Source organism: Mustela putorius, unplaced genomic scaffold, assembly GCF_011764305.1.
Source record: "Mustela putorius furo isolate JIRA1106 unplaced genomic scaffold, ASM1176430v1.1 tig00003845_pilon_pilon_pilon, whole genome shotgun sequence".
NCBI lineage: Eukaryota > Metazoa > Chordata > Mammalia > Carnivora > Mustelidae > Mustela > Mustela putorius.
In genome coordinates this window covers 28,061,526-28,081,889 of record NW_025421998.1, presented here as the reverse complement: position 1 = coordinate 28,081,889, position 20,364 = coordinate 28,061,526, and the positions used below count along the sequence as shown (strand labels likewise).

Here is a 20,364-nt window from a genome sequence, read left to right as displayed (position 1 = left end):
TCTCAGTGCTAGTCAAGCCCACTTCTCCTCACACAGCGGAAGCATTGCGAGTCAAGGACATCCGCTGATGGGCGGCACGCAGCCCTGTGGCCTCAGCCTTGTCCAGTGCCGTGAAGACCCCGCCAGCTTTAACACCCAGTTGCCTTTGTTCACTGGGCCAGCTCTGGAAAGACTCCTCACTCTCACCAAGACAGATGGACACACTCTGAGTCCCAAGGCCTGAATATATCAGAGTAATGATGTACCTGTGTGTTTATATCTGATACATACTACAATATATACAATGGCTGTACAATAATACTGTTTTACAAGAAAGACTTGGCCCAAAATGTACAGACTCTGATATATTTTAAAACCAGAAAGAAAGACAAAGGGGAAAAAAAAAGAGAGAGAGAGAGAGAGAGAACTCTTTTAAAACTTAAAACATAGAGTGACTTATGTTTTAGTTTTCAATTCTAGGCATATGACTGCGGTTGTAGGAAACTATCCAATATTTTTATTCAGACAATGCCTATTAATCAGTTTTAGCTGAATTAGATACTAAATATTTGTCACACCAATTTTATAACCTTTCTTAGTTTTTATTTATGTTTTTATTTTTTTTACCTTATATAGTTTTTCTTTAGTTTGGAAAATTATATTAAAAATAAGGGGCACCTGGGTGGCTCAGTGAGTTAAGCCTCTGCCTTCTGCTCAGGTCATGAACTCGGGGTCCTGGGATGGAGCCCTCCATCCGACTCCCTGCACAGTGGGGAGCCTGCCCCCCCCACCACCTGCCTCTCTGCCTACTTGTGGTCTCTGTCTGTCAAATAAATAAATAAAATCTTTTTAAAAAATTTTAAAAAGTTAAAATCATACTAAGGATCTACCAAAACCATGTAGCATCATTATTACAACACTGTTACCTGCCAAAAATACAAAAAATTGAAGACAACAGTAGAGCACAAAGAAATTGGTCTGCATTTATTTTTCAGAATAATTAGTCTAGAGAATGTCTATCATTTAAAAGCTCCCACCAAACTATTTTCACCATTTAACAGCCCAGTATTTATTAGTAAGTCATATTTATAGTAATCAAAGTCTGCCATTAATATGACAATATCTCTCTAAATATTTCTTGAAAATAGGAGTGCTTTTATATAAAAAGACTCTATATCATATGAGGTTGAGAAACATTGAATTTAATAAAGTTTCCTAGGGAAATTTCCTTACAGCAAGATTTCCAAAAGGCTTTAAGGTGTTAATTTGAAGTCTAGTGTAATGAGAAATGCAGTATTCTCTCAAACTCAACTTCTCATGAAATTCTTTATTCCATGGAGCATCAAAGCAAATTAGTGTTTTATGGAACACATCAGTGTTCATTCATTCATTAATATGTGTGTTTGCTTTCATTTGGTAAATAAATAGCTTTACCAGTTTTTAGTATCCTAGATAATGGCATATAAATGTCACAGAAAATATTTTCTAGTATTGTTTGGGATATTCAAGATATACCCAAATTTCTGTTTACCAATGATAAGAAATACTGTTAGAAGGTAGGGAGAAAGTAAAAGGCTGTATAATTAAAATTAAATTTCACTAAAGTAAATTTTGAACCTCAAATAGTATATGTACATTAAAGGGGAAGTTCATGGTAGTATTGTTTAATTAACAAAACAAAAATACATTTAATAAAAGATTGGCCATGAAAATAGTGTAAGGTCAAATACAAGAATTCATTTAAGCATATGGATTAAAATGTGCACCTTTTCTTTTATGCATTTATCCCTTTGATAAAAAAAATATACTTTTTTATCCCTATTTTGTTGCCCTCACATGATTTTAAGGTAAGAGTTCTAAGGTCAGTGATAACTCTGCTGCAATGTATTATTAAATCAATGTGTGTATTTTTTCTGAATGTTACAAATCAACTACTGATAGTTCAAAAGCTCTCTCTTTCTTTGATGTCTACAAAGATGATAACCAACTGTATGTATGTGGATGAGGTGCTTTCCTGATAGACCGTCTTTTAACTGCATGTCTGTTGATAATTGGTACTTTTGCAATAAGAGCATTTTCAACTACCTGAATCAAGACTTTCATTGCAATATCATTTACTGGTTCCTGACAGCTAATGAAGTGGCAAAGCAGGGCTGATAAACTCCAGAGCCTATCAAGAGGGTTGAGTGTAACATTTTTTAGATTGATTTACTAAATGAGGTGGAAGTCATTAAGTTCATCAAACAAACTCAGCTATGAACTTTTAAACTAATTTCTTGAGTTTTTAAAGGAGAAGTGTTTTTCCCTTTGAGTGATTAGAAATGATAGAACAATAGTTGTAATTTGGAAAGCTAGAATTTTTTTTGATTTTGTAATTCTAGTTTCTACCACTTTTTGAGTCTTATCAGTAGTGGCATTTAGCCTAACAAGACACAATTGCCTGTTTTAGATAATTGCCCTTAAAGAAAGTATAAAATTAAAATAAATATTTAAAATCTTGGAAATCTTATTAAAGAGGTACTGCCAGTTTGGGACATAGCAAAATACAAAGTCTGAGTTTTCAAAGCAAGTTTCATGAAGTGGAATTACGTAGGTTATTGTTTTTATAACAATTTAGTAATTTGGAGAGAATTTTTTAAAATAAATACCTATTTTTGAAGAAATGTTCCAATTTTAAAAATGAAAAATTATTTTCAATTGTTTAATCCAAAACTTAGCAATAACACTAAATGATTGGTAGAGATAATCTCCTTTTAACTATTTACATGCCAAATAAAAAGTATCAGGAAAATGAAAGAATTTAGAAATTGGTGACCTTAGATAATGTTATATGATTCTTTCATACTCACACTGAACTGTAGTGACTAGAACATAATACCACAAACACTTTCTCTTCTCCTGACTAAAGGCACGTTTTACCTCTATTATTCTCTATTCAAACTAATGGGAGAGTGTCATTTTAAATGTTTATTAAGTCAGAGATTAAAAGGAGATCATATTTCATTCTAAGCAATGTTTATTATTTATCATTCATTCTAATACTTTCATTAGTGTTTTGGCTTGGGGTTTTTTGTTGTTGATGTGAGAGGGAAACGATAACATTTTTTGATGAAGGATAGAAGGAAGTTTAAGAAGAAATTAACTTGTGCTGCTTTCTTTGTGCATTCTAAAAGAGGTAAATCTAGTTCTGAATTAGATTTTTGTTCTTGTGGGGGTAAATGTCTGTGTCCTGCACTGGTTTAGAGAATATTTAGTGTCTGCTGTCCTGTTCAGCCCAGAGATGTGCTTGATTTTAATGGGCCCTGGGAAAGCAAGGATTTTCAACAAATATTCTGGATTCTTAGCTTCATCCTAGGCAATCACTGAGTTGTCCTTAGGGCTCTTAAACCAAACCTGGCTCACATTATCTTTAATTTCAATCCCAGAACATGATCTAATCTTAGAATACACTTATAGCTTGGAAAACAAAAATTGAACAATTTCAACTTGTCTTATTTCCTATTTAAGATAAAATTATTAAATTATTTTTTGTACCAAGTAGATTTTAGAACTAATACCATGAGGTTGTTTTGGCAAAAAAAGAAAGTATTTGGGCAGAGCAGATTATAGGAGAACTAAAATCTCCCAAATTATCTATATAATAATCCCATCTACTTCTTTGTTTTGTGTATGTCGAAAAATTATAAAATGTCAATGCATTCTTATGTGTGTACTTCATTAAACCATCTGAATTCCTTTGCTTAATTAATTCTGAAATGTGTCCACTCCAAAATTAAACACATTATTAGGGGAAACATATTTATAGTGTGTCATCATAAATAGGATATTATTGTTACTAAGATTGGAATGGCCTCAGAACACATTGTATGGTTTTATCTAAAGATCTTTTGAGTTCATTGGTTTTTCAACACCCTCTGCTCCCATCTCTGTTCCATCCCTCTACAGGGAAATCTGATTCAAATAAAATCCTTTTATGGGCAAGCCAGAAGCCTTCGTAATTAATCTATTCTAGTTAAAGGAGTGGGACATGCGTAGGTATGCTGTATGAATGCCCTCCCTGTTTACCTCACTCCTCCCCCCCATAAAGACAGTCAAATAAGCTTTCAGGTGAACAACTTCTACTTCTTTAATTGAAAAACTCAAATTGTTCGTGTTTGTAACACCCAAGCACCATGCAGTTTAGAGAATGAAGAGACTAGAGTGGTAAGGGGAGCAAGATAAATTATGGGTAATCTAACCCAGATGCACTTTTATATGCTCATAAACATGTCCCTTTTATCTACCTAATCAGAAATGCATCTGTTCATTCATTTGACAAACTTATAGTAAATACTTTTTGTTAACTAAATCTGTGGTTTCAGTAATTCCTACCACCATCCACACACCCCTGCTCCTCTGATTTGGTTACTTGATTGATCCTTGAGACTGTCCATATGATCTGGACTTCCTTTTGACCTTCTCTCTCTTCCAACTCTAAGAAATAGATTCTTATCTCCATCAAAAAGAGACACCTATGAACACTGAAATAAGTACATTCTCCAGAATATTCACACTTGAATGTATCAGTTTTTGTCCATGAATAAGGAAGGCTTCTTTCCTCCCATAAATATATCTTGGGGTCGAAATGATGGAAAAATACTGATGAAATTCTCACTGTCTTTCTTAAGTAAAAACTCATTTGCTCAGCATTAGAAAAATTCAAATAAATCATTCTTAAACAGTTTAACACAATTCTTTTTTTTTTTTTAAAGATTTTATTTACTTATTTGACACAGAGAGAGAGATCCCAAGTAGGCAGAGAGGCAGGCAAAGAGAAAGGGGGAGGCAGGCTCCCCGCTGAGCAGAGAGCCCGATGCGGGGCTCGATCCCAGGACCCTGGGATCATGACCTGAGCCGAAGGCAGAGGCTTTAACCCACTGAGCTGTCCAGGTGCCCCAGTTTAACACAATTCTTACAGTGAGCGTATATAACAGATAACAGGTAATAAGTTCATAGCTTTTGAATTCTCCATATGTGAATATTTTCCTCCGTTTTCTTACTGGAAAAAATAAAGTAAGCAATTTGTAAATGTCAGAAAACATTTGCTTCCTTATAGTTATGTGTAATACGATAGTTATTTGAAAAAGACCCTGAAATGTATGCTATGGTACCTATAAATAATTGACCAGGACTGCCTGAAAGAAATTAGATGTTCAATGTATTAGGTAAGCCTCCTTTTTGTTCTCTTTATCTTTGCTAATGATAATACAATGCTTGCTTCTCATAGGCATTTAATGAACAGGGACTGGTAATAGAAACCTGCCTGTAGAGAAACCTTATAAATAATTAAGACATAAAGACAATCAAAAACAAAGTTTTAATCTCTATATTACTTGCCTATCACCCCATGCACTAAATTAAACCAGTGTGAATTATAAAAGAAGGATCTATACTTTAATTGGAAATTTTTAGTGACTAATCATCTTGCACAGAAATAAGTGATCAGTTGCAATGCATAGTTATATTAATCACTTTTATTCATATTAAAACATTTAGTTGCTTTATGTAATACATTTAAATTCATTTTTATTTTTCCAAGGAGAAGTAAAGATTATAGATTATGTATGTATCATGCATTAGTTTTTTAAACATTGTTAGCAACTTTTATGTTTTGACTATATATTTTACAAAAACTAACCAAGGATCAGGCAGCAAACAATTAGAAAAATTAAAGTCATAGTTTTTCTAGAAATTTATTAAGAAAGAACATTAAACTAAGAGCCAGAAGAATTAATAGAAACCTGACCTCTGCAGCTGTTTATGCTTTTTGTAAATGGAAGTGATCAGACTTCAGACTCTAAAGATTTTTTAGATATCAAATTCAATAATTAATTAAGTGTATAGTTAACCATTTCTTCTACAGATAACACACATATGGCACTTTGCTAACTTTATATCTAAGAGGACTAAAGCACATATCCATGCAAATGAGTGACATCCAATTAAAACACTAGTGTATGTTGTGATCAGAGTGGATGGGACCTCAGAAGAGGGAGTAACACCTGCTAATTCTCAAGGCTTTCATTGGAGGTTTGGCCCCTAACTGTACCTTGAAGCATGAGAACAGTGAAAATAAAATGGAAGGAAGGAGGGGGCAGACCAGGTTTAGAGAAAAGTAAATTTGCCATTTCTGATAGAATTCTGGGAACTTACAGAGACAGGCACAAAATAAGATAGCAGAGGAAAATTAGGGACTATGCCTTTATCAGGGACCCTGGTCCAAGGTAACAGTGGTGGGTTCAGGCACCTTATAAGTATTGCATTTTTGAAATATGCTCTGGTCACTTTGTATGGTCAAGCCTTGAAGAATATATTGAAGTTGAGAGAAACTGAGATAGGGAACCAGTTAAGCTATTGCAATTGCAGTAGTTTTTGTGTTTAATATTACTAGTTAAACAAAAGTCTGAAAACTTGGTTCATATGGTTGTTGTATGTAAAATGACCATAATTGTACTTAGCATAAAGAATCTTAAAAATCAGCCTGTTTATTATAATTTTATAACCAGGTTGTAAGTAATTTAAGGTTTAGATGGCATAATTTTATTAGTCATTTGAATGGAACATGTAACTAATTAGAAAAGCTAGAATATAATCTGAATGCAATATGTAGTGCTACATTTGCTTTTTTTAATAGATGCTTATTATTTACTTTACCTGAGTTTTTGTTGAGATGTTTGTTGTTATTTACTTTACCTGAGTTTCATTTACCTTAGTTTTGTTTACTTTACCTGAGTTTTGTTATTATTTACTTTACCTGAGTTTTTTTTAAATAGTTAAGCTGTTTTAAATAATATTTATTGAGATACTTGTTTCTATGTAAGAGTAATAGGTATATGCCAGGAAAATGTTCCAGAACTAGAAAAACAAAAATAAATAACAGCATATTTTAACTCTAGAAAGGGAGCTTAAGAGATGAAGCAGCTATTAATCTACGTTTGTACGTGGCACTGTGTTTTACAAAGGAAAGCATAGTACACTGTCCTTAAAAGTTTGGGAGAGCCTTGACCTAGATCCTCAAAGGTGAGTAGATTCTCCTGTGCACATGAGGATGAAAATTTGAGAGCACTGGGAGAATAGAGAGCCCCTAGGCTATGGTTACTATAGATAGAATACCGTTGAGTTAATTGAAGATAATCCTTCTTGTGTATGTGGTTAGAAGTATACCTTGAATACAGGTTTTAGTTGTGATGATGATGACGGTGGTGGTAGTGGTGATGTCACCTTTGTACTTTAGCTGTACTTTCTCTCTTTATGGACATTTTCCAATAACTTAATAGCTGTATAGATTCCTAGAGTTTAGTTCAGTAATAAAGTATTTGAGGATGAAAATTTTATGATTTGTTAACTATTTGGTTACTAACTCTGTACTACCTAAATATATGAAGGTATGTGATAGATTTTAGCATTCTATCTGAAAATGTTTCATGCTTTTACTATATTGGGTATATTCTCTTAAAAATGTATGGTTTGATATTTCTCCCTCTCTTCATTTAAGATGGATATGTTTCTCTATTTTATTATTTTCTTTTCCTCTTTTTCCCGTGAGATTCAAAGGAAAGGGATAGAGTAAAAGTGCCTTTTTTCTCAACAGAAGATTTTTCTGGAGGTAGTGCTAATATGGTTTATTGGGCTAAACCTATAGAGGGAGTTCTGTTAGAAGATGATTATAATAATCAAAGGAATTATGAATTGAGTTATGACAATGACTGAAGATGTAAGCAAAAGAAAATACACAATAAATTATTACAGGTTTATACAAAATTGAGGTAATAGAATGAATCTGTGGATGATGAAGAGGTTCTGGTCCATGATCATTTGGGTCAATGATACCTGCAACCAGTTTTAAAACATACAGAAAGGTGATGATATCAGTAATGGAAAGAAGAAAAGGGAGTGAGTTCTGTCCAAGTCACAACTCTCAGGTATCTGTGCACTATCTGAATAGAGGTTTCTGATAAACCTTTGTGTGGCCTTCAGAGGGAAATCTGTCTTGGAAGATAGACATTTAAGACATGTAAAATACTACTAGTGACAAAAGAAACACTTGTAGAAAAGATTACCCATGGAGTTACTACTGTGTATAATAGTTAAACTACAGAGCATTTAAAATAATATAAAGATTTAAGACATAGAATAGGGTAAGAGCAAAAGAACCTGGTGTCCTGGTGTCAGATGGGAGTGGGTATCTTGACTTCATACCACACTAGTTCTGTGACCTAGGATATTCCCAATATCTATCTGAGTAACTTTTCTCATGAGAAAAAATGGGAATGAAAACTGTTACCTCACAGCATTGTTGGTGTGGGAGACTAATGAATATACCTAGAAATCGTTCAGCAGCTTTTGATATGGAATGCTCTTCCACATCTCATTCAACTGGTCAAGGGCTTACAAAGTCTTACACATTTTTTTAAGGCCAGGTTTAATTGTCAGGCACTTTCTCCAAGGGTTATCTACTTTTCCTGGACGCATTAATTTTTCCCTTCTGTTAAATTTCTTAGCTCTCATTATTCTCATTTTTGTTCATTTAGTTTTTGCTTCTCTGAGGGCATTTGTTGCACTTCCATCAAGGTTTTATTAATCTTTATATTCCACATAGTTGTTAGCCAATGCCCATGTGTAATACATATATAAGGACTGGGTAGATGTTGAATTAGATTAGACAATGAGAAAGTAACTCTCCACACATATTTTTCACATTGTAAAAAGAATGAAAAATAGAAAAACAGATTAATATTTCAGGTAGGCCTGCTATTGATGTTTTACAAGCATATTGAAGAAAACTATATTTGAGGAAAAATATATTGTCCTTCCCTGACAGTGTGGTTTATTGTGTGGCATCTAGCAGCATAGAAGCTGAGCTTGAGCTGGTAATGGACCTTCACTTTTCTGAAACACAAGTATGGGCACTTTATCCCTTGATCTGGGAGTCTGTCCAAGTCAAGAAGCTGATTATTCACATCATCTACAAATAAGAAGCATCTGTCAGAGGAGAGTCCTGGCATAAATTCAATGTTTGGGAGACGTTAGAGATCAGACTATTAGCAAATAAAAAGAAAAGAGTTGGAAGAACTTTGAGAAATGTTCTAGGCAAAGGTGGTGGGATTGTGTTTATATAGAGTGTTGTGTGGCCTCTGGCATGGTCTGAGAAAGTAGTAAGATAAAAGTTACTCTCACGTCAGGATGTTTACATGTGGTACTTATTTTGAGTGTTTACTGATACTGAAATTGGAAGATAGACTTTTCCAGGCCCCTGGGTGGCTCATTGGGTTAAGCCTCTGCCTTTGGCTCAGGTCATGATTTCAGGGTCCTTGGATTGGCCCAGCATTGGGCTGTCTGCTCGGCAAGGAGCCTGCTTCGCCCCTCTCTCTGCCTGCTGCTCTGTCTACTTGTGATCTCTCTCTGTCAAGGAAATAAATCAAATCCTTAAAAAAAAAAATAGAGGAAGAAGATAGACTTTTCTAAGTATATTTGAATAATACCTACCAAACTTTGTTAATTGAGAAAATATACTCAGCATCACTAAAGAAATAAAAGCATGTAGACATCCATGAATATTGACTCTATCTATGTAATAGCAAGTTGCACTGGCTAGAAATGCTAGAAACAGAGTTCATCATTGACAGTGTATCTTAGAGGAGTAGTTGCCAAATAGAAGTCTGTGGAAAGCTGTTACCCTTCTCTGTGATAATTTTAAAATCAAGTCCTTGGAGGGGTGCCTGGGTGGCTCAGTCAGTTGAGCATCCAACTTTTGATTTCTGCTCAGGTCATGATCTCGGGGTCCCTGGGATTGAGTGAGCCCTGCCTCTGGCTCCCTCGGCAGGGAGTCTGCTTCTCTTTCTCTTCCTAGTTGCACACTCTCTCTCTCTTAAATAAAAAAATAAATCTTTAAAAAAGTAAAATAGAAGAAATCTTGAAATAAAAATAAAGTAGTAAAAATAAGGTAAATTTTTCTACAATATAAATTAATTCATATTTAAGAATTATCTTTTGTGTGTGCGTGTGTTTTCTTCCTTCTCTTTTTATTGCTTTAATAAAGTGCCTCCTTCTTTGGTGAGTGCTGTGAAGTGTGTAAACCTGGTGATTCACAGACCTGTACCCCTGGCGATAAAAATATATGTTTATAAAAAATAAAAAATTATATTAAAAAAATAATAAAGTGCCTCCTTTTTTGTATGAAATGATATGTCAATAGTACTTGTTTCTCTTATTTTTATAATGAAACAAAAAGTGGCCAACTTTTATTTTAGCTCCTATTTTGCTTTGGAGATATTTTTGGTTTATGAAATTTAGGAAGCACTAAAATGTGGGATCCAAAACTTTGGACTTTAATGAACTTTCCAATATTTACAAATATCTGGATGTAGTCCTCATTTAGTCAAAATATTTGACTTCATATAGATCCAGCTTTGACTTCTTTAAATGGGATCTTTGACTGTTCTATAAAAGGACAAAGTTCAAGTTATGGACAAAGGGCATAAGTCTAAAGCCATGAATGAATACAGGCAATTAATTTGAATCCAGAAACTGGTAGGGTCCTATTACCATTCACTCTATAAAATTTAGAAGAAGGGTAAGAAAAAGGAGAAAGAGAGAGAGAGAATAAGAAATGGAAGTCAGAAATATGAAGAACAGTGTGATTATTGTTTGGATTTGAAGGTCAGGCAGTTCTTATACTATAAAAACGTCTAACTCTGGGCGGTCTTGCATTCTAGATATTTATTGATTTTATTGCCTTTTGAGAATCTGACCCAGTTTTTGTAATATAATCATCTGTAGAAATCTATTTTTATCCTAAAGATAATCAGTCTGCAGGAACATTCCAGCTTTATTATGTAGAGATAAGTAGTCATGTATGATTTTGATATAAATTCTCCCATCTTTTTTCTTTTATGTATTAAAATAAACATTTAGGAAGAGCATCAGTTCATAAAATAATTTTTCAAATTCTTAAATAATGTACTTATAGTGCATTAAAACACTAACTTTTTTTTCCCTTCAAACGTGGCTACATTAGAGACTATGATGAATTCAGAAAAAAGATCTGAAAATTTATAAATAAATATTTAGAATGAGAATTAGAATTGACTCATTAGGGAAGATCATGGTTCTTTTTCCCTAATTAGTTGGTGGGATACCTTCTTTTCTCAGTTATAAAGAAATATAAAATCCCTGGTAGGGAGGTACTATGAGGGTCTCAAAAAGACTCTTTTCTCAGTTATAAAGAGATAAAATTCCTCATAGGTAGAAATTGGATTTAAAAGGAATAATTAAGCAAAATCAAGTATATTTGAAAGTGATAGAAAACACAGCTGCTAACCCATACTCCAGGAGAATACTGTCTTTGTGTTTAATGAAATGATCTGGCAGTAACATTTTTTTTTAAGGTGTTGTTTGTTTCCATTGTGATGTCATACAGAAACCATTACAGATTTCTCTAAGTTGTCTGTATCGAGGAACCAGTGATTTTTGCCGCACAAATTTACAAAATTTGACCTGTAACTTATTTTTCAATTGGGTGAATATTTTCCTTGTTTGGAATTACAATACAGATATGCATTACATTTATTATTTAAAATTTAGGTTACAGGGGCACCTGGGTGGCTCAGTGGGTTAAGCCTCTGCCTTCAGCTCAGGTCATGCTCTCGGGGTCTTAGGATCAAGCCCCACATTGGGCTCTCTGCTCAGCAGGAGGCTGCTTCCCCCTCTCTTTTTGCCTGCCTCTCCGCCTACTTGTGATCTCTCTGTGTAATAAATAAATAAAATCTTAAAAAAATTAAAAATAATAAAATTTAGGTTACAGAAGTTGGCAAACAAAAAGAATATTTCGCTGTTCTTAAAACAGCATTTATATTTAATATTAATATAAACCAAAGAACATATTGCTCTTCTTATTTATCCCTTTACCAGGCAAAATTGTAGTGTTAGCAAGTTAGCATATTTGGTAGAATAGTAATTTTTCAGTACGTTCCATCTGGACCTTAGTTTCCTACTTCTAGTCAAGAATGTTGAGCATATTAATGTTTTACCTCTACTTATTCTCACAGATGATAATGTGCTCAACTATGTAAACAATTGTTCTAGGTATTTTACATGAATTATCTAACTTCACCTTCATAATAACTCTTAGAAGATGTATTATTAACCCCCCTTTTCCAAAAACTGAGGCCCAGGTAGCATCAGGAGTTCATCCTAGTTTGCATAGCTAGTAAGTACAGTGTTCTAACCTATACCTAGGTGACTCCATGTTCTGTAGATATAGTAGTTGTCTTCCTATAACTATTTCCACTTGATGCTTAGAGCTCCCTTATGTAGTTTCTACATGTTTCCAATTAAAATCCACCTTTGTGTCTTTTAAGGAATCCTCCTGTTGCTTAATAGTTATATAAATGTTTTGGTTTAGACCCAGCTGACTTTTTTTTTCAGTTTGCCTAACTCCCTATGTATTTGATTTATCTTGTATTAGGTTAGAATTATTATAGATTTTAGAATTGGAGGGAGTGTTGAAGGGTATCTTCTCTATTTGATAATTAGTAGCTTCTTGAACAGCTATTCAGTCAGTCAGTGAACATGAACATAACGTAGCCCCTGCTTCTCGTAGTGGTCCTTTCTGTCCTTATACAGCTCAGCGTATGTGAAATTTCAGTCTTATATTGATCTCTGTAGCATTGATTATTTGCAGTTATTGGGACACTGGCGAGGGGCTGAGATTTAAATTCAGATATCATGTAGTGAATTCTGTTTTTTCTCTTTAAAGACTAACTAGCTCTCATTTATTTCAGATATAACTCATGAATGAAATTCTTACTCCATCTCTCCTTCCTTCCTTCCTTTTTTTTTTTTTTTTATGGGTGTTAGGGAAGGATAAGGCTAATCTGATAATTTACTGTTTTTCATGAGTGAATTAGAAAATCATCTTTTAATAATTTGTTAATTCTTGTATTTTTTTATGTATTAGGTAGATGGATAGATAAATCAATAGATAGAAATGGACATTCAATTTAATATTTACTGACTGGTAATAAGGAAAAGAAATCATGTGAGTTGTGAATAGTGAGCTATTAATTCTGTATTTCCTGATGTGAGGGAATGTTAATTCTGGCAAATAAGTCATTTATATGAGTGATTGACAGTGTGATAGAAGCAATCAGTAATGTAAGCAAACATTATAAAGAAATTATTTCTGTGAGAATTTCTTGGAGCATGCATTTGAACTAGCTCTTAAGAATCAATACATTTTTAAGATGGTGTATCATTGTAGATGTCAGAAACAATGGAAGCCAAGGCTAAAATGTGGCAAATGCAGAGCACATTTTCCTATAGTATGCAAGACATGAGGGAGGAATATTGGGTTAGGGTCTAAATTCAAATGGTAGTGGCCTGGCTAAGTTAAGGAGTTTGAAATGCTGTTTCTACTGAAATAGCATTTTTGGTAATATGGAGAAGGCAGTAGGAGAAATCAATAAAGAAGGGAAATTTGTCAAAGGGTTAATGACCTGGGGTCAGGGCTGGGACAGAGGAAGGGTCAGCATTGCTGCTTCCTGTCCTTGGAAAACACTTTCTACATTTTGTGGATGTTGATAAAAAGGTTCTACTATTTGTGCATTGGGAAAATCTGAATCATTGATTCAGGACACAGTTTTGGAGAATCCTCAAATTTCTATCCCATGGAAGAGGGTTTGTGGTAGCATATATACATAAACTTTTTTGAAGCCAATAGTTAAAGAAAACCTCTTGGGTGATTCTCAACAACTGCCTTTCTAAAGCAAAAGTGGATTTACAATTAACATTATTATTATTTTTAAAAAAATCTTTTTCTCACTTATGTATAGGTCTGAAAGTTCAACATTTGCCCCTTTATAGCTAAAACAAATAAAAGAATGATAACAAGCTGAAAAATTTGAAGTCAGATAGTAAAATTCATGTAACTTATGTTTTCATAAAAACCTAATTTGGTTTCTCTATATATGTCAGTTACAAAATATTTCAAAAGACTTAGATGGTAGAATTAATGGTTTCATGGTCAAAAAGACATGTAGAAATTCGTAACTGTAAGGAAGCCCTACGGGTGCCTAGGTGGCTCAGTCCATTAAACCTCTGTCTTCTGCTGGGTCATGATCCCAGAGTCCTGGGATTGAGCCCCAAATTGGGCTCCCTGCTCAGCAGGGAGTCTCCTTTTCCCTCTCTCTCGACTTCTCACCCTGCTCATGCTCTCTCTATATATATCTCAAATGAATTAAAAAAAAAAAAAAAGGCTCAAACAACTAGGAGTTTAAAATGTTTCCCCCATACTACCTCTGCTCTTTTGGCCCCTATGCTTATCCTTCTAGATAGCGACTTGGAACAGATGAAACCCCTTAAAAAAGTCTTTGTAAAATTAAAGACATTTTGGATACAATGCTGAGCATTTCTTTCTATCATTGCATGCAGAGAGATTCCATTAGATTAGTTGTGTGATGAGGTATTTGTGTCCCTTTCTTTTGAAGGAATGTGTGGTCTTGAGTATGAAATGAGCAAACTAATGGGTGGGATTTCCATTTCAATGAAGTGTTAAAAAAAAAAAAAAAACTCCTGTATATTTCTTAGTACCATCAATAAGAACAACCACTGATTGGTAAATACAGCAGGCAGTAGTTAGATTGCCATGTACCAATAGCCCATGCTCATGTAGGACCTCACATTAACACCCAATGTCTTGCTTTGTTACCTTGCAGAAATGTTGGAATCCAACAATGTGATCACTTTCAATGGCTTGGCCAACAGCTCCAGTTATCATACCTTCCTTTTGGATGAGGAACGGAGTAGGCTGTATGTTGGAGCAAAGGATCACATATTTTCATTCAACCTGGTTAATATCAAGGATTTTCAAAAGGTATCTTTATTCTAATATATACACTGTAGTTCTTTTAAAACATCTCAACCTATTTAACAGTTAATTCTCTAGCTATTTAACAGGGTGACAACTGGAAAAATTGTTAAAATTATTATTTTATCTTTTCAGATGCAAGTAAAAGTAATGCACTGATTTGTTTATCACAAATCAATGGATGCAGTAAACCATAAAAATCATCAAGGAAGAAACTGTAGTATTTTCAATGATCGTTATAACTTCAGCTTGTCTTTCCATATTTATATAATTTTTGCTGCATAAAATTAAGTATCTGAATCATTATAGACATATAATTAATGTCATGTGTGAAATGATGTATATATATATATGTATAAATTTATACATCTCTTGGGGAGGGGGGTGCCTGTGTTGCTCAGTGGGTTAACCTCTGCCTTTGGCTCAGGTCATGATCTCAGGATCCTAGGATCAAGCCCTGCATGGGGCTCTCTGCCACCAGGGAGCCTGGTTCCCCCTCTCTGTCTGCCTCTCTGCCTGCTAGTGATCTCTCTCTCTCTGTCAAATAAAATAAAATAATAATATTTAAGAAAAAATATTTAAACATCTCTCTGTAGTACCAACAATGCAGAGTTCACCAGTCATCATACACATGCCTAATCCGGTGTGTCACCTATTTTTGTAAAACGTTTTTTGGAACAGAGACACTGTCAGCCATTTACATACTGTCTATGTTTGCTTTCATTCAACAATGGGAGAATTGAATAGTTCTGATAGAGATCATCTGGCTCACAGAGCCTTAAATATTTACTATCTGGCCTTTTACACACACAGTTTGCCAAACTCTCATCTAGAAGATCAGTTCTTCGTGTGAAGTTTTTACAAATGTGGTCATTTAGACACCAGAAGTCTATAGGCTTTATCCTTATTCTTTATAGTGTTTCTGGCTTATTTAATTAATAACTTATATACAGTTCAGAAAATAAAAATAGATTGAAAAGTTAGTGGAAATTATGCTGAGTCCATCTGCTATGCTCAAAGTCAGTCATTTTTTCACAGTTAGTATTTCTAGTCATAATTCTCTGAGGGACAAAGATCTTTTATGCGGTAGCTTTTGTAAGATTGCTAGTATAACATATTTTTTAGAGTACATTCATGTCAGTTTTTATGTATGTTAGTTTTGCTTCTTAACATTTAGGGCTTTAGGGTGGTGTTCCTTAACTTCTGATAAACTTTAACGGATCGGACAATAAATTTTTAAAAGTAACTGAATTCTATAAAAGCTTTTGTTCTGGTTGGAGAATATTGCTTTAAGGATCAAATGAAGATAAAATTTAAAACTGATTGTTATCTCTAATAGAGTATACCACTGAAGCTAAGGCTTTTACTTTCTTATTACTCAAACACTAAAATTCTGACTGTGCATAAAGATTTAAGTCATTATATATATCATATAAAACAGCGATACTCCTTACTGATATACTTTGGGATTAATATATGGCATTTAAAAATCACCTTTGATATTCCTTTTTCTGATTTTTCAATCTACTTGATTTCTAAGTCCTCTCAGATCATAGCCATATCGCTAAGGTTATCTGTTGCCTAAGAAAACTGGTTATCCGTTTAATTTTCCTTAAATGACAAAAGTATTTACCTTGGAGTCCTTTGTAAACATCATAAAATAAGCAGGTTTTGTTGTTTAGTGAAAAGAAGTCATCCTTTTTATGTAATGAATGAAAATTCTAAGAAGATTAAGAAAAATTTTATATCTTAATAATTATATCAGTTCATATTTCAGTGTTTATAACACTTTTATCATTTTATAAAATTCATATATGTGAATAAAAATAAATGTGCATGTATCTGTAGATAATATGTGAGTACATAATACCTCGGAATATATATTTAATGTTTACCATTCTTCTCTAAATAATAAAATAATAAAGATTTTTAATTTAAATAGTATGTTCTAGAATTGAAAAGACCTAATTTTCATAGGAGACAACCTACTGTTTTATAGATGAGGAAAATCCCAGAGCTATTTGTATGTCTGGGATATAACCACAGTATCTTCTACCAACTAGACTTGTAATAAATATATACTGAAGTACTGAATTAATTAAAATTAGGTGACTTACCCAATGGCATAGTATTGTTATAGCTCCTGCTCTTAAGGTTAAAATCATTATTCTAATGGAAGACATATTTCTAATCCTAAAGCATCTCATTCCAAACTTATTATTTAATTATATCACATTGTCTGTAGAGCAAATGCAGTTTACTTAAGAATTCACATATATTTGTCTATTAATATTCTTCTTAACCTATGTATAATGCTATTCAACATTTTCTGAAGCTTCTACTCTTGTGATAAACTTTATAGGGGTCACTTTAGGATATCATAAATAATTCTTGAGGGACTTGTAATATTAAAGATAAGATAATGAACATATAAGTGCATAGTAGGCCAATCCTTGTTAGAGACAACATATTCTCAGATTGGGAAGGACCATGAAAAGATTCTAGGCCTTGATAAAAGGGTACTATTTCTTTAAGGCATAAATGCTTCCTTACTAAATAATGACTAAGAGGGGCTGTCATGAATAGAAGCATGAGGAAAGGAAAGTATAATATAGATCATGAAGCCCTTTCAATATGAGAATAAGAAAGTTTGTCATTGTTAGTTAACTGAGAAATTTTTGAGCAAAGAAGACAAAATATCACAGGTTAGCAAATGTAACTGAAAAGTTAGGAATTATTCTTTGTGGAAATTATTACTGTTAGAAATGACAAATACATATATTTTTATATAAAATAAATATATATATTTATTCCACTGACTTACAGTTATCCTCACTAAATTGCTTTCCAAAGTAGAATTTTTTTAAATATATTTTTTAAAGATTTTATTTATTTATTTGACAGACAGAGATCACAAGTAGGCAGAGAGGCAGGCAGAGAGAAAGGAAGGGAGGTAGGCTCTCTGCTCAGCAGAGGCCGATGTGGGGCTCAATCCCACCCTGGGATCATGACCTGAGCTGAAGGCAGAGGCTTTAACCCACTAAGCCACCCAGGCCCCCAAAGTAGAATTTTATATGCTGAATTTGTTTTACTCATGCCAGATTTTTTTTTTTTTTAGATTTTATTTATTTATTTGACAGACAGAGATCACAAGTAGGCAGAGAGGCAGGCAAAGAGAGACGAGGAAGCAGGCGGCTCGCTGCCAAGCAGACAGCCTGATGTGGGGCTCCGTCCCAGGACCCTGAGATCATGACCTGAGCTGAAGGCAGAGGCTTTAACCCACTGAGCCACCCAGGCGCCCCTCATGCCGGATTTTTAAGCTTTATTTATTTATATATTTTTACTCTGGAACTCTAGAAAGTTGAGAGTTCATATCCTTTAAGTATGAAAGAATTAATCATAATGTTACCAAAATTATTTTCATTAACATTTGACATAAGAGAGAAATGATAAAATGAGGCCCATGCTTCTCAACACCAACAGTCCAAGAGCTAAAAAAAATTAGAAAAAAACTTGCCTGTTTTAATTAAAAATTAGATGTTTTAATGATCTGTAAGTTTTATGTAATGTAGCTGGCAAGCTTAATATGAAAGTCCATAAATCTTAGCCCTTCACTGTATTATTATTATTGTGTCTTTAATAAAAGTTATATTTTAGCCTCCCATTATAAACTTTAAGAATAGATCACTTGAGTTTTCCACAGCCAACATAAAGATGGTGTTGTAGAACCTGTGGAACGAACTACCCAGCATTTGGCTATAGGAATTCAGAAGTCAGGGTAATGTGAATTTTAAGGATATGCATTTACCATTGTTATATTGTTTTTTATTATGTGATTACTATATAAGAACTTTGTAGAACAGGTCAAATAATATTTTTAACTTACATACAAAGATATACATGAAAGGAAAAGCACATGAAAAAGAAAAGAATACATGAATTAAAAGCTTCAAATGATAAAAATGAATGCATACTCAAAAATTTCTAGGGTTTTTAAAATTGTGACATGGACCTGAAATGCATTTGTTATGCCATCATAGGTTATTTCAGTATGTTCTACATTCTTGCTTATAAATTTATTGTATTTTGTTTTTTGAGTATCTAGATTGAATATCACAGCCCTTATACAAGTTCATGACCATATATAATGAATTATCAAGAGGTTCCCAAATAAATGATGATCAGTCATTTTGAGACTAAAAGCTATCTAGTAGACATAAATTATTGCCACAATGTTTGGATATTTTTTATATACTTTTTTTTTAAATTAACTCTTACCAGAGGACAAAGGCGAATTTTAAAAAAATTAAATTGTTCTGCCCCAATACACATAGTAGTCATTTGAATCGACCTGGGGAACTGAAAAATTTTGTATTAAAATTTAGAGGAGGGTATTTACATTAATATAATGAGGATAATATACCCACAGTCCTCTAAACTACCAAAAAAGTCTTGTCTTAACTAGCACTGTCACTGTAGTCATAGAATATAGGAACCTTTCAAATTTAGCAAAAATGTTATCAAAGGATGAATGTGAAATATTAGGGATGAAGACACAAATGTTTTTTGGTTAGTGTAAGTTTTTCCCACAGTGGCGAAGCTTTTTGAGCTATTTGCTTCTTCATTTCCTTCTTTATCACCAGAAAGCATACAATGCTATTCTTACCCACTGTCCTGTCCAAAAAAAAAAAGATTCCTTTCTTAGATGGGGTTTTCTAAACCCTCTTAGTGGCTCATTCTAGTGTGTCATACTGAGATTTGAATTAGAGAATAGGATGCAGAGTACCCAGTGTTTAAATTTCATGATCAGGGGTGCCTGGGTGGCTCGGTGGGTTAAAGCCTCTGCCTTTGGCTCAGGTCATGATCTCAGGGTCCTGGAATTGAGCCCAGAGTCCTGGAATCTGCTCAGCAGGGTATCTGCTTCCCCCTCTTTCTCTGCCTTCCTCTCTGCCTACTTGTGATCTCTTTCTCTCTGTTAAATTTCATGATCACTATTTCATGATAAAGACATTGATTTAGAAGAATGTAAGCCACATGTTATGTTTATTTCTACCTCTCTTCCCTAGATTTTCACATCCTCCCCATGTGCCTGAGAGTTGTCTTCTCTATACTACTTAGCTCTGTTGATACATAAATTCTGTGTTGCTCAACTTTCATATACAGCAAATTCTGATGGGTAGACAGATCTGGAATGATTTAAGTTCATACCAATTAACTGATGCCACTGCCAAATCTAAGCTGAAAAGTCCTTGTCACATAATGTTTTGTGGAACTTTCTTTATCTAAGTTGCCCCAACTTGGTGTAGCAGTCTGTAATATTGGATCACTTAGAGAACTTAACGTGGCATAAAGTTGTGTTTTTCTCTGTCCTCAGATTGTGTGGCCAGTATCTTATACCAGAAGAGATGAATGCAAGTGGGCTGGCAAAGATATCCTGGTAAGTATCAGTCTACTAAATCATCTCAGTAATTGCATAAGTG

General features: G+C 33.8%; 1 protein-coding gene across 3 annotated transcripts in view; it reads left to right on the top strand.

Moving 5' to 3' along the window:
* SEMA3A (semaphorin 3A) overlaps positions 1 to 20,364 on the top strand; it is a 466,663-nt gene that overhangs the window by 294,440 nt on the left and 151,859 nt on the right. For all 3 annotated transcript variants that reach the window (XM_004739631.3, XM_004739632.2, XM_004739630.3), the window contains 2 exons: positions 14,733 to 14,890; positions 20,259 to 20,321. In XM_004739631.3, the coding sequence (XP_004739688.2) occupies positions 14,733 to 14,890; positions 20,259 to 20,321 (221 nt within the window). The remainder of the gene's footprint in view (positions 1 to 14,732; positions 14,891 to 20,258; positions 20,322 to 20,364) is intronic.